The sequence below is a fragment of the Mandrillus leucophaeus genome, unplaced genomic scaffold (genome assembly GCF_000951045.1).
Source record: "Mandrillus leucophaeus isolate KB7577 unplaced genomic scaffold, Mleu.le_1.0 Scaffold105, whole genome shotgun sequence".
Taxonomy (NCBI): Eukaryota; Metazoa; Chordata; class Mammalia; order Primates; family Cercopithecidae; genus Mandrillus; species Mandrillus leucophaeus.
The window spans coordinates 3,080,673-3,095,959 of record NW_012098654.1 but is presented as its reverse complement, the minus strand read 5'-3'; the positions used below and the strand labels follow the sequence as shown (position 1 = coordinate 3,095,959).

Below are 15,287 nucleotides of genomic sequence, written 5' to 3'. Positions count from 1 at the left end.
TGAGCGACAGAGCAAAACTGTTTTAAAAAAGAAAAAAAAAAGACCGGGCGCGGTGGCTCACGCCTGTAATCCCAGCACTTTGGGAGGCTGAGGCGGGAGGATCACGAGGTCAGGAAATCGAGACCATCCTGGCTAACATTGTGAAACCCAGTCTCTACTAAAAATACAAAAAATTAGCCGGGCGTGGTGGCAGGCGCCTGTAGTCCCAGCTACTTGGGAGGCTGAGGCAGGAGAATGGTGTGAACCTGGGAGGCGGAGGTTGCAGTGAACCGAGATCGCACCACTGCACTCCAGCCTGGGTGACAGAGCGAGACTCCATCTCAAAAAAAAGAAAAAGAAAAAGAAAAAAAGCTCTGACTTAATGGAAAGCTTGTTGACTTTTGGGAGTTGTGTCTGGGATCTAGGCTTGAGCAGTGAGGACGCAGAGCTCATCGTCAGCACGGCTTGCTCTGAGGCTCTGTTAGGTGTTCTGATGCCGAGAGAGGCCTTTTGCAGTGTGGGCATGAAGGAAAAAGTTACTTCCCAAGAGAGGGCCAAGGGCGCCTTTGCATCACAAACCAATCCCAGCATAAATGTGTGTGGGTGGGAGGGTTGGGGTTATAGTGTGTCCTAGGAGCACAGTGACATACCTCCTCCTGCCACACGCCATGTCAGCCATGAGGTGGGCGTTGGAGTGGGGTGACTGAGGTCACCCATCGTGACAACAGTGGTGATTTGTCTCCAGAACAGTAGCTGCCACGATTTGATGCAGGCTAAGGTGTGCTGTGGTGAGTTTGTGGCATACGTGCTGCGTTAGGTGAAGTGATCCCACCCAGCCCGAGAGGCTTCCCTGCTACACATTGTGTTCCAGAGGTCTAGGTCCGTCTGGCATTCAAGTTGTGTGTTAAATGGAAAAGGAAGCTCCTGGCTCTCCTCTGGGGAGTTAGCTCCATCATTTTTCCAAATTCCCTTTGGGGTAGGGAGCAGCTTCCTAGTCTCTAGACAGCGACCCCCTTGTGCCCCCTATGGGCCCCACATGCATAGCAGCCTGCATGGGGTGGCGCTGCCAGTCCCACACTTCCTGGGCCTCTTGAGGGAGAGCCAGCTGTCCTCTGTAAAGAACCTTTGAGGAAACTTAGATACGTACCAGGAGAGAATCCTCGGAGCCCGTATGTCACAGTCACAGATTCGGAGACCTTGGCTGTTTCCATAAATTACACCCCAACCCCTGGTGGTTCCCGTCATGTGTGTTTTCTCAGCTGCAGTGTGCCTGTTGATGTGAGGAACCCAGAACAGTCTCTTGGAAACCCCTGGAACCACAGAGTTGTGGTGGTCAGAGAGCCTCACACATTTGCCTGTGAGACTCTGGAGGGTTCTTCCTTTGTGTTCTGTTGGCAACAGTTTTCCTTCCCATCTTGTGGTTCTCTTGCTTCCCCTGTGTCCTTTCATGTGAGCCAGCCGTCTTAGATCCACAGCATCTGAGAGCTGTTCTGGAGTTGGGCTGGTTCTCCTGGGTCAGAATGCAGCCGTCGTGAGGGAACTGTGTGGCATTTGCCCTTTAGAGCTGGTAGGATAAGCTGTGAGGTTTGGCCCCACTTAAAGTAGAAAATTATGTGGCTATTTTCCACGTTGCTCTACCCATTGGCACCTGTTTTTCTCCTGCAGCAGACTGCATCTTCACTGCTGGCAGTTAGCTTCATGAGCCCCGTCTCACAGCCCAGGGCTTAGAGGTTCATTCTGCAGGCCTCACTTCCTCTGCTGGTTCCTCTCCTTTCCTCGAGGCCCACCATGAAGCCCTGTCCTTAGGCTTTTGTATTAGTCTGCTGTGGTTGCCGTAACAGAATACATAGACCGGGTGGCTTTAGCAACAGAACTTATTTTCTTACAGTTCTGGAAGTTGGAAGTCCAAGACCAAAGTTCAGTAGGGTTGGTTCTCCTGAGGCCTCTCTCCTTGGCTGTAGACGCCATCTTGTCCCTGTGTCTTCCTGTGATCTTCCTTCTGTGGGTGTCTGTGTCCTCATCTCTTCTTATAAGGAAACCGGTCATATTGGATTAGGGCTCACTCCATCTCATTTTAACATAATCACCTCTTGGAAGAGCCTGTCTCCAAATAAAGTCACATTGAGAGGCGCTGGGGGTTAGAACTTCAACACAGGAATTTGAGGGAGGACACAGTTGCATAAAGATAGCTGCAGTCTCTCACCTTCCTTTCTGTAGCTTCTTTGCTGGAAGGCTCTGTGAAAGAATGGCTCTGGCCGCACGTTTGAGACAAGAGCACAAAGAAGCAGAGGCCTGGTTTGCGGGCTTGCCTGAATTTTTCTAAGATACTTGCTTTAGGTTAAGTCCAACATTCAGGTGAAAGATGAGACAGTTCACATCTTGAAGAGGGTACGGTACTGTAATTGTGTTTTTGTGCTTTGAAGTGTAATTTTTGTTTCTGCTCCTTTTATTAAAGGTAATACAGTGACAAAATTAAGTACCCTTTCTTTTCCTTTCTTTGTATTGAGAAATTTTAAAATTCAACTTGCAGAAATGGATTATACATGATAATCTGCTGTGCATCCATAAAATCCATAAAATATAAGAAGCAGTGTTGTTAGAGTAGCTGTTCTCATTTCCTGGCAGTCATTACATGCTTCCAATACAAAAACATTTTTCTCCTAACTATCTTTTCTGAGCTCAAAAATGGATTTCCCTCCAGCCCCTGTCATTCAGTTATCACCTCGGGAAATGCACAGATATAACTGATGATCCCTTTCAAACGTCCTGCGGCAGGCCTCGCTCTCTCCTTCATCGTTCGTCCCGCTCCCGTCATTAAATGTTACATTGCTGATGTGTATTTTATAGGGTGACCCTGACGGATGTCACTTTGATGCTGTGCAGGGATAATAAGATTGCACATATAATGAAAAGCCAATAAATAGAAAAATGTTGACGAGATAGAGAATGGTAGTTTTAACAGTTTTATGGCTTTCGTTTTTTCTTTCGTCTCCCCCTTTGCTGGTAGAATTGTGGTTTTGTTACAGGAACTAGAAAACATCAAGAAAGGTGAGGTAGCGATAGAACCAATGGCAGTGAAATCCCGCTTGCCCTGTTTCTGAACTCTAATAAAATGAATTCAGGAAATAATGAAGTGTTCAGCTTGTGGGAAAGAAAAGTGATGTCAACAAATGAATTCTTGGGGTTTGGGAGGCTCTACTGAGGAAACAAGGTATTTCTGGTATTAGCATTATTACACTTAAAATATTTACAGCCTGTATTTAAACAAACAGTTCAGTAAAACAAGAAATAAACCTCCAAGAAGTTTAGAAATAAAAACCTCCAAGGGGGCCCTCGTGTGTGGGTTCCATGTAAGTGAAATCGTGTCAGAACTGCCCGGGGCTTCCAGGCCAGAAACCGGGGTGATTCCCCACCTGTGGTGGGAGTCTTTCAGCTCAGCCTGGGCTTTAGACTGTTTTGCAGTGGTCTCAATCTTTGCCTTCAAATGAGTGGTTTCTAAATCTGTTATTTATTTTTAAATTATTTTAATTACTATTACTTTTTAGTTAAGTTGGAAATTAGGAAGCCACTGTCAGCCCTTCCTCACTCAGCAGCTTTATTTACAAACAAGCAAGCAAACGAATAGTTATCTATTGCTTGATCAATGAATATAATTTTTTTTAATAGATCTACTTGCAGTGGGTAGCAATAAGGTCATAGAGGTTCAGCAGACCCACCCTGGGATCCCTCCAACACCTGTATGGTTTTGAGCCACAGTTCGGAGCCACTGATTTAAATACATACTTCTAGCTGGAAGCAGTTTGGAAAGATGCTTTGTATAGTAGGTGTATGCAAACATCTCTTTTGGGGCAGAGCCCATATCTCTTTAGGGACTCTGCCTTGTCTACACTCAGGCATCACTGCTTTTGGATCAAGAGGCAGGTGAAGGCCACTTATTGGCACATTTCTGGGACATATGTCACCTAGAGCCAAAAGTAGGCCAGAGGGCTTCTCCTATATCACAAGCTGGTGGGTGGTGTCAGGTATGGTAAGTAGGTAGTGAGGTGGGGAGAGTTCATGGTTGTAGGCTCCCAGTGTCTATCTCATGTCGTCATAGAGGTTGTTCTTGGTACAGGAAGCAGAAAGCGTTTCTATAGACATGTACATAATTCTAAATCTGCACTTACGGCTACCAAATGTGCTTCTGATTTGGGTGCGCCTGAAGTTGCTTCAAGCAGGTGCAGTTCTGTAGTCCATGGGTGCTGGGGTGGGGGCTCTACCCTGAGCTGGGAAGGCTGGCATCCTGTTGTTATCAGGATGCACAGGGATCTTTTGTGTTCTTTAGCCATAACTGCCGAAAGTCCAGGTATGAGGGTTAAGATGCTATTGCGTTGAACTCCAGAGATTCCAGAGATCAAAGATAACCCAAATTTGCGCCCCTTGCTTAAAAAAATCTAGATGGCTATTTCCTGTTAGTGCATTAAACCATGACTGTCAGACTTTTTAGAGCAGCAGCACAGCAGAGTCTAAGTTTAAGGGCGTTTAGACTTCATTGAAACTGAACTTGGCCACATGACTTCATGTCACTGTGCCTCGGTTGCCTCATTTGTAAAGCAGGGAAAATGAAAGTGTATCTATTTGGGTGTCTATGAAGATAAAATATAAATAAAGATGAAGATAAAGTATATATAAAAGATAAAATGTATTAAGATATAAAAAGATATGGCTAGCTTAGTTATCATTGTAGATTTCATAGCCAAGTAAAAGGTTATTTGTTTGCTTGCTTGTTTGTAAATAAAGCTGCTGAGTGAGGAAGCATTTTCAGGGGCTTCCGAAGCCACCAGTCCATGATACTCACCTTCAGAGCAGCCACTTCCAAACGTCCGCACATGGATTGCGTTTTCACTGGCCCATGAGAAATAAATGTAGCCATTTTTCGTAACAGTAAATGTAATCAAAGAACTTTTTTTGTTTACCTTTTTGGAGATAAAATGTCATTTACAAAATAATGATGAGATCAGGAGGCAGTTACTTCTAATGACCTTATTTGGCAAAATAAAGTGATAATTTGGTATCCATTTCTTAAAAGTTTTATCCTTTTAATTTCAGGTGAATTTTAATTCTCTGGAAATAATCATTTCATCAGATGTTTACTGAATACCTATTCAAGATGTTGTCCTAGACCTATGGGGTACTCCCAGATGAGATGAGCACGTACTTCGGCAAGTTGGGTGGGCCCATGTGTGGTTACAACTCAGGGAAGCCTGTACGTGCTAGCACAGAGGTGGGAATGAAAAGGTGTAGGAGTGAAAACAGTATGGTGCCGCCCAGTAGTGGGGGAGTGGAGTGAAGGGAAGGCTTCATGGAGAAGAAGGCAGCAAATGTGATGAATTGAGTTCTGAGTGACGAGGAGGACTAGGGCCTGGACATGGAGGAGGTGGGGGTGTACAGGGCTCGGGGGCTCACCCCGCAGGCAGGAGAACACTGAGGAACAGAAAACTGGCTATTGTGTTTGACATAAGCCAAAGGCCGTGAGGCAGGGGAATATGGTAGAAGGGTCTTCCAGCAACACAGAGAAAGGCTCGGAAGAAGTAGTCAAGCAGCTGGGTCTTTGTTCCTTAGGCCCTGAGGAACCTTTGACAGTTTGGAGAAGAAGTGGCAAGGTACTAGCGGGCTTTGCGAAGACTCAGTAGTCTGTATGCAGCAGGAGAGGGCCGGCCCAGGAAAAGCTGTGGCAGGACCTTAGGTCCAGATGTCTGAGTGGAGGTGGGGCCAGGGTGGGATCAGCAAGTGACTGAGCTCATCAACCAGAACAACACAGAGCTTAGGAAATCTCATTACAGTGTTCAGTGTTGGCAGAAGTATTGAGCTCTTTCAGTTCCTTTGCACTGTACAAATGTAGTGGTAATAATTGTTTAAAAAAAAAAAATTTAACTGATTTTTTTTTTTTTAATGTTATGAAAAAGTGCCTGGGTAAGGAACCATCTCTGTGAGTGTCTTAGACTGGCCCCACCTGTTTACAAGTTAAACCCACAAGACCTTCATGTACTTCCCTCCCTTCCCTTTGCCTTTCCCCAGAAGAGGATCTGGAGGTGGCACCGAGGGACTGCCTTGCCTGGAGGCAGCTGCCTCCTCACTGTGGGCTTCCTCGTGGGTGGTGGTTTAGATCAGAGCCCTTCAGCCTCTTGAACGTAGGAGGCTGAGATTTCAGAATGCCACTTCTCTGCATGTGCCTTCAAGCAGATCATCATTTTCCCTACTGCACTCAGAGACCACAGAGGTGATATTTAACGATTAGCAGCAGAGTCCGCTGACAGTGCCAGGCTCCTTTAGGGATTAGAGGATTCAGTTGGTTAACAAAAGAAGGAGCCCAGGAGAACAGTGCTTTAATTACCAGAATTGTTACTGGAAGACAACCAGTTGCCTGCTGGAAAAAGATCTGTAGAAGGTGGCTGCTCCTGAATATCGCTGTTGGTTCTGCCCAGTGCCCGGCTTCTCACCTCAGATGTTCTGAACAGTTGTCAGATCCAGCCCTTGAATCGTTAGGGAGGGAAAGGAAAGAATGACTCGCTTAGGATTCCATGCCAGGAAATTTTCCAGCTCCGCTCAGCAGCAGCGTTGGAGCACTCCCGTTAGAGCAGCTCTTCAGGGGACAGCGTTGCATGCCGACTCCCTGGGACCGGCTCTCAGGGCCAGAGCTCTTTCCTCATGGCCTGGGTCACTCTCTGGGCCGCTCTCTGGACCCGGATTTAGGAAGCAGCTCTGCACCGTGTTTCTTTCTCCCTCTCTGCCCCTACATAATTTGAGGCCTTGTTTTTTTATTATCTGTTGCTTGCTGGGATTTCTCCCTGAAAAAACATATCTTAATAAAAAGTTTTAGATCTCTCCACTTCATCCAGTAAGGAAGGGGTGGATTTCTTCATGCCTTTTACATGAACCACCAAAGAAGGAGCCAGATGATAACTGTGGGGCATTTTTTCAAACAGAAGTTTTAGCAGGGGAACAACATTCTGATTCTGATTGCACATTAGCACAGAGAGTTAAGGCATTGTATAGAAATTATTTAGCTGCTCCTTCTGTATTCATGTTAAAATATTTGTTTAGCCATAGGAACAGATAATCATATGTCTCAAATAATTAAAATGATTTCTTCTAAATGCTTACTTTTTAAAACTCTGAGATGGGATCAGTTGTGTACAAGGATGTGCACTCAGCAGCCCTGACCCTGGTGGCTCCTGTCCCATCACATAACTACAGTCTGCTCAGCTGATAGTGGCAGGTGGGCTTCGAGGACCTGTGAAACAGCTTCAGAAGGAAACTGTGTTTATAACCCCGTTATCCATGAGAAGCTTCCAGGCCTACCTCCTGATCCCCCATCTCTCAGACTGCCCCCTCCTTGTTAGTGGACGATGCGTGGCCCAGAAAGGGTGCCCATTGGAAACTTTGGTGGTGAAAAAGAAAGGAGCTGCAGCTGACCCTCACTAGTGGCACAAGGCCGGAGCCTGGGCACATGCGACGCTGCAGGGATCTGGTTTAGATACGTGCCTGCCTACATCTCCCCTCTGTCTGTGTGGACAAGGAGGCAGGAAACTGGTGTTCCAGGGCCTTCCTTAACATAGCTGTAAGGCCAGCAGTCCTCATCATTCTTTGCTGTTGGTCGTAAAACCGTGTTGTGACAATGGAAGATTCTCACTGCTCACCATGCACTGAATTGAAAGGGAGTGTGTATATGGTTATTTACAAAGGACTGAGTCCTTTGGCTTAATTTAAAACACACACACGCACACAAGACCTGATGGTAGGTGGCAGGCTGCAGACACCCTGGATGCCATGTGTGGGGGTCCCCAGACCTCATCTTCTGTTGCAATCCCTCCTCTTCCTCAGGGGGTGTCCAGACTTCTTGGGTGATGTGGTAATAATGATATAATTACCAAAAACAATGGGACTCAATCTTGGGTGTACCCTTATGCTCCTAATATGAGACAGCAGAAACCATTGATTTAACCTTCTCCTCCCTCCATGTCAGCCTCTCAGAGGATCTTGTCTGAGGAGTTTGTGCTGGGCTCAGGCAGAAGAGAAGCTGGGCCCCGTACTGGAAACAGGCATGCTTGCTACGAATGAGCCTTTTATATTCAAAATGCTTCCAGTGCCTTCCTCTTCAATAATCTGTTCTACTTTTGCACTCCCCCATGCCCCTAAAGAGAGAAAACATGTCGTTTATCTTACTTTAAAAAAAAAAAAAAGAATTCTTATTTTTTAATTGGGCAGGACAGGTTACAGGTTCTCTTCCCATAGCATTCCAGTGCCTGCGGGAAATTAAATAGCATTTGTGTTGGTGGATAGTGTTTCACTTTACCACATGCGTGCAGGTAAATTGTCCTGTTGGAAAGCCTGGAAGGAGACCCTGCTCACATCTGTGCACACACGCACATAGACAGGGGCACCCACTTGGCCCCTGCATTGGGTCACCTATCACTTACCCACGGTAAAGCAGAACTGGGCCTGGCCAGAATGGCAGAACCAGTATTAATACCTGAAATGGGTACAGCCAGCCTCTAGGAGGTAGGCAGCCCCAGCCCCTGTTGCTCCAGGCAGCAGAGGGAGCTCTTAAAGACCTGCGCTGATGTCTTATGTTGTATGTGTGAACTTGATAGACTTGGCATCCTAACCCTGGAGGGGCAGAAGTAAAGTGGTGGCTAAGGAGGAGAAAGTGGTCTGAGCCCAGCAGGCCCCTGGATGGCAGGAGCCGCTACCATTGAGCTGTCCCCCACTAGGCCCAGAGTCAGCTGACTCTGCGTCCTTAGCTTTTTCTTTCTCTCCTGAGGCCCCTCACCCAGATTGCCTGGTGCCAGGCAGCTTACTACTTCTTCCCTCTCTCTTCTTCCATGTGTGGCATTCCCTTCCCCTTGTTTTTCTTTTTACGGGAAATTAGAGGAACCTAATGGTGCTTATTTTCTTAATTCTGTCTTAGTATATACCCTGGAAAGACAGCTCTGCTGGGAAGAGACTCCTAAGTCCAGGAGCCAAGCTCCTGTCATTGCCAGTGGCTTTTTGCATATGACCTGTGGGAAAAATTTAGCCCCCCACCGCCAATAGAAAAAGGAAAGGAGAGAGAATCTGCTAAATATAGCCCAGTGGATTTGAGCACTTCTCTTGGCAAGAGCTGCAGCCAGTAACACTGTCAGTTGGAGATGACTTCGCCCCCTTCCTTTCCCATTTCTGCCCAGGCACTAAACCAGTTGAGTTCCTCATGCTGTGTGCAATTATAGCACCGAGACATGAGATATGTTGACTGTGAGACCTTGTTGTGAGATGAGGTGAGAGCATCGGGAGCAAAATGATCATTATAGGCCATTCATGTCGACAACATTTATACCTCTGTGTTTGCTTGCAAGCAAAATCAGGAGCTAATTTGCAAGGCTGCCTTTGTGGAGCTGCCTTTTGATTAATGATTGCCTGTGTTAATGTTTCAGTAAGCTATTGATTTCTGCAACAGCTTTTGTTCCCTGAATTTATGTGCAGCAGGTCTCTGCAGCACACACTATGCATGTTTGATTAAAGTTCAATTGACTTCGTTCCTGGCGAGGCCTCTAGCTGCTTCATTCCCTATTTGTAGAACCAGAGCTTTCCCCGACATGTTCTTTTGTTTGTGCTCAAGACCTTGCCACCCATGCAGTCACCAATATGCCATTTCCAATCCTAGATTCGCTCCATTCCAGTGTTGAATCCCTTGGTAGACATAACAGTGGTTGAGAGGCAGCTAATAAAACCTGGCCTGGATTTGTTGTTGTTTTTCGTCAGCTTTATTGACGTAAAATTGGTATGCCTGTCATATGTGGTATGAATACCATAAAAATGTACCCACTTTAAGTACACAGTTTCGTGAGATTTGACCGCTGTACACATTTGTGTCAGTGACACCACATTCAACTTATAGAGCATTTTCATCACCCCGGAATGCTTGCCTGAGTTCTTTTAGTTTCTTGTCCCCCACCCTCCAGGCTCTCGGCAACCACTAGTTTGGTTTTTGTGATTTCTGGAAAGGAGTCATGCAGCACCCACCGTCCTGTCTGCCTGCTTTCATGCAGCATGGTGTCATTGAGAGTCACCCATGTCATTGCATGTGTCATTGGTCTGTGCCTTTTAATTCCCAAGTCGTAGTCTAGTGAATGTGGGGATACCATTGTTTGTTTATCCATTCTCCTGCTCGTGGGCCTTTAGGTCATTTCCAGTTTGGACTGTTAAAAATAGTTTCTGGTCGGGTGCGGTGGCTCACGCCTGTAATCCCAGCACTTTGGGAGGCTGAGGCGGGCGGATCACGAGGTCAGGAGATCAAGACCATCCTGGCGAACATGGTAAAACCCTGTCTCTACTAAAAATACAAAAAAAAATTATCTGGGCGTGATGGTGGGCGCCTGTAGTCCCAGCTTCTCGGGAGGCTGAGACAGGAGAATGGTGTGAACCGGGGGGGGCAGAGCTTGCAGTGAGCAGAGATCGTGCCACTGCACTCCAGCCTGGGCAACAGAGTGAGACTCCATTTCAAAAAAAAAAAAGAATAGTTTCTATGAATGGATCCGGAAAAGTCTTTGTGTGAGAATTTTTTTTTTTTTCTTTTGAGTAAATAAGAGAAGAATTGCTGGGTTTTTGGTAGATATAATTGTTTGAGCATTCTGTATTTCCACCAGCAGTGTATGACAGTTCTGGTCAGTCCGTCACCTTCCTGAATTGTAAGTTTACCATTCTTACCACCTGTGACTTCACTGCTGTGGAGGACAGTCCTTTTGTCTGGTCATTTTCATCCTTGGCACTCAGATGGTGAAACCTGTTCTGGACTCTGCTACTTCTTTAAGGGGTGTTACTTAAGTGTCAGCAAAAAGTTGATGTTGATTTCAATGTTAGATTTCTTTCTTTTGTCTTGATTTTTTTCACTTGTTGGCAGAGAACAATGGTGCCAGGAGCAAAGGTTTGAAAGTTGAGCCTTTTTTCTGTCTAGCATAGGGCAGTTTCTTACCTCACTGAACTCTGACTTCTTGTTTTTAAGTCTTATTTTTTTTAAAGAGCTGAGCTCTCGCCCTGTTGCCCAGGCTGGAGTGCAGTGGCACAGTCGTAGCTCACTGCAGGTCAGCCGTGAGCTACGTAGCTCAGCCTCCTGGGCTCAAGTGATCCTCCTGCCTCAGCTTCCTCAATAGCTGGTATTATAGGCACACACCACCATGCTGGGCTAGTTTTTTAAACTTTTTTGTAGAGATTGTTGCCCAGGCTCGTCTTGAACTCCTGGCCTCAAGCAATCCTCCTGCCTTGGTCTCCCAAGTAGCTGGGACTGCCGGTGCACACCACCATGCCCAGCTAATTTTTTTTTTTTTTTTTTTTTTTTTTGAGGTTGGGGACTAAGTCTCACTATGTTGCCCAGGCTGGTCTTGAACTCCTGGCCTCAAGTGATTCTCCTGCCTCAGCCTCCCAAAGTACTGGTATTACAGGCGTAAACTGCTGCGCCTGACTTCTTCCCTTAACCTGGGATCTGCAGGTTACTATCTTTTAAAGCCATTTCAAAACATACGTATTTGATAAATAGAAATAATTGATTATAACTGTGTGTAGCAATATTGCATTATAGACAAATGCTATTTAGAAAGGTCAGGTTGCTGCTTTCTGACAGCCTTCAGGTAAGACTCGGAGGTATGGCAGAAGCTCAGGTACCACCTTCTTACTTGATTTTTCTCTCCCATTTTTGTTCCCTTTTGTCTCCTATAGCTTTGCATTTCTTCTTACATCCCAAGGTTTTTTTTTTTTTTTTTCTTTTGAGGCGGAGTCTCCCTCTGTCGCCGAGACTGGAGTGCAGTGGCATGATCAGCTCACTGCAAGCTCCGCCTCCTGGGTTCACGCCATTCTCTTGTCCCAGCCTCCTGAGTAGCTGGGAATACAGGCGCCCGCCACCACGCCCGGCTAATTTGTTGTATTTTTTTAGTAGAGACGGGGTTTCACCGTGTTAGCCAGGATGGTCTCGATCTCCTGACCTCGTGATCCACCCGCCTCAGTCTCCCAAAGTGCTGGGATTACAGGCATGAGCCACCGCGCCCGGCCACATCCCAAGCTTTTATCATTGAGTAGCTCCTAAAATGACTTGAACTGAGGAAGTAGAAGGAACCACTGTGAGTTTTTTCTCATGCTGCTTTCAAGCTCTGGGATGGGCTGTGACTTACCACAGCACCCGTTGCCCTTTTGAGCTCATGAAGCATGACACTTGGACAGAGTATTGGAGTGGGACTGCTCCCTGCCTTGACTTCTCTTCCATATTTTCTCAGAGGAAAACCAGACACAGGTCAGCGTTTATGTCAGCAGTGATAATCCCCTAGCAGGATTTATGAATCTTCCCTCTAGCCAACACCTAGGAGCAGTATAGATAAATGCATTTCCAAGTCTGGAAAGTGGGAAGTGAAAAGAGCCAGGATGTTCACAGATGATGACCTTAGGGGCCAGGATGCTCATCCCCAGTTGTAGCCCACATTCCTAGACTAGCATGGGAGAGAGAAGCCAGTCAGCAATTCCAACGGCAGTATCTGCATTTCCCCTTATCATTCAGTTCCCATCTCATGGAACCGAGGGGTGGGCGCATACACATACGTGTAGGGACATGAGTGTGCTTGTCCCGAGGTGGCTCCCTGGCCCCGCTGGCCTGGGGTTATGCTTCATCTGCTAGGTACTGGTGATCAGGAGTGATTTGTTAAGTGCTTGAGGAGGTTGAGACACAGCCAGTGCTCCAGGAGATCCATGTGATGGGTTTTATAGGCCAGTCAGCCCTCCTTCAAGGCATTCCAGCCCTTCCAGCCCTCCTTTAGGGACCACAGCCGTGGTCCCACTTCTTAGAAAAATGCCCAGGCATAAGATGCAGCTGTGGGCAGTCAAGTATTAAATGCACAGGCATCCCCTGCCTTGCGGAAGCCACTCCCCCACCTAAAATCTGCCCACTTCTCTTGTCACTGTGTTCTGAGGCCGTTTCTTCTGGGGGTGTTTTGGGTGAAACCTGGTCTGATTGGGTGAGTTTGTCACGTGGCAGCTACATGTCTTTATTTGGTTTGTCTATTTTAGTCCTTCTAACACTAGTCTTTCCAACACCCCCCCCCCACTTTGCCCTCTCTCTTTTTGGCTCCTCCATTCACAAGACAGTGTTTGATGAGGCAAAGTGGGGGTGCAGGTACCTCCAAGACAACTCCCAGCATCTAGTTGCCAAGCTAATAGACTTTCTACAGTGTTGATTTAATTAGAGAGGAACCGGGTGCTCTGTGCTGTCTCACTTGACTGATTTTTTTTTTTTTTTTTCTTTTTTTAAGTTTTAGTTTTAGGTAAAGAGACTTTATCTTGGTGGTTTAAGAAATCGTCTTGTGTGTGTAGGGTGAGACGGCAGCCTGCAGCGCCCTGAGGGCTGGGGGTGCCCAAAGTGCCCTTTCTTTAAAAAGCTTACGTTTGCTATATTTCCAAAAAGATGTCTTGCTTTTGTTTCTGCTGGGCCATGAAAAGGCCTTGGATGTGTGACATTTCACCTTTGCATCAGCACCGCTGTGTCTGTCCTCTTGTAGTCTTTCTTTGTCAACATAGTCTTTCTTTGCCAAGCCCAGTGCTTGCCTCTGGACATCGTGCCGGCATGTCAGATGTGGGCCTTCAGATGGAGCCAGGTGGAGGCTGTGGAGCAGTTTCCTGAGCGCGAGGTCTCTGTTCTTTCCGACCTGCTTGGCCCTGATTCCTCACCACCTGGGCAGTTTGATTTGGTTGGTTGGTTGTTTCTGGGGGAGTCTTAACTGGCTGGGCATTTCCTTCTCACACCTGTGTGATTTCGCTGGCATTATTGTAAAGAAAGCATCACTGTGTTCACACACATGCACAGACTCTCACATGTACACACAGCTAGAATGTAAGCTCCTCGTGGGCAGGAATCTTCTCTCCTTTTCGTCTATTGTGGATGATGTGCCTCCCATGCTTACAACGGTGGTGGGGTCTGACATAGCAGACACCCAACAAGTACTTGTTCTTGGTGTCTGGAAGTCAAGCTGTGCTGGACTGAGGAGGCAGGCCCCCTTCATGCAGTCCATGGGCAGCTCAGTGGCTGTTTCTTGGACAAGCCCAGTTCCTCTCCCCACTCCAAGAGCGACTGGTCTTCATTCTCGTCTCTGGTGCGGCTGTTACACACCCAGCTTTCCACTCTGGCAGAGAGGGTGCGGTGGGGCACGGAAAAGCCCCAGGCCCTCCCTCATAGTCAGCCCTTCTCTTTTGCAGGGGGAGCTGATCACCTTCTATTACTATTGGAAGAAGACCCCCGAAGCAGCCAGCTCCCGAGCTCATCGTAGGCACCGCAGGCAGGCCGTGTTCAGGAGGATTAAGACTCGCACTGCGTCCACACCTGTCAACACACCCTCCAGACCCCCGTCTAGTGAATTCTGTGAGTAGGGGTCTTGGCACCACAGTGAGCGGAGGGGACACTGTTCACAGGCAGCCTGTCCCACTCTGGGCCCATAGGAGCTGATGGCTCCAGGAAACATGAGTGGGTGTGCACCCATGTTCCAGTGCATGTGTGAAACCTGACCTAAATATAGGCCTATGGTGGGGGTGGGGAACAGGGTGAGGATTCAGGAGGGAGACTTTAGAACATTATTTGTACATTTAAATATTTCTCATAAACTCGACATCATCTTAGGTTTTTACAAAAAATATACGTCTTGGCCTGGGATGTTTTTGGCCTTTTCCTGGGAAGGTTTTCCATTTGACAGGTGATGTACTTGATGTCCTGTTTGAATTCTCATTGCACTTTTGGTTGTAATAAGATCAGATTAACACTTTCTTCTTTTTCCTCCTGCTTTACCAAGATCCTCTTTTTGGTCCCAGTATGATGTACAATCTAATGGTGCTGGAGCCCATACCTTCTCACTCCTAAAAAACTGGGATGTAGCAAAAATGCCTTATAGCTCTGTCCTGACCTGGGACGCTGAACCCGAGGGGCGCCTGTGTTGCTCATGCAGGTGACCAGAAATCACCTAGCAGGACTGGTGGGGGACACTCGGTGAAGATGGAATTTCTCAGGATTGCCTGGACATATTAGGGAGGGGGGCAGCATGGGCGCACTTGTCCCAGTTCAGACTCACCCGTTACGGGCATCAGTGACAGGGCAGGCCCTTAAGTATGGCCCCTCACGCATAAGCCGTCTGTTCTGGTGACTGACACTGAGGAGCTCGAAGTGGTCCTTTACAGACACTGTCCCACCTCAGCCTGTGCAGCCAGCCAGTCTGGCTGGTGGCCAGAGCCTGCAGCAGGCCAGAGGTCACAGGCCCCCCCCCACCACC

General features: G+C 47.2%; 1 protein-coding gene across 3 annotated transcripts in view; it reads left to right on the top strand.

The window, feature by feature from the left end:
* RERE (arginine-glutamic acid dipeptide (RE) repeats) overlaps positions 1-15,287 on the top strand; it is a 542,692-nt gene that overhangs the window by 514,880 nt on the left and 12,525 nt on the right. For all 3 annotated transcript variants that reach the window (XM_011981501.1, XM_011981508.1, XM_011981517.1), the window contains one exon: positions 14,227-14,389. In XM_011981501.1, the coding sequence (XP_011836891.1) occupies positions 14,227-14,389 (163 nt within the window). The remainder of the gene's footprint in view (positions 1-14,226; positions 14,390-15,287) is intronic.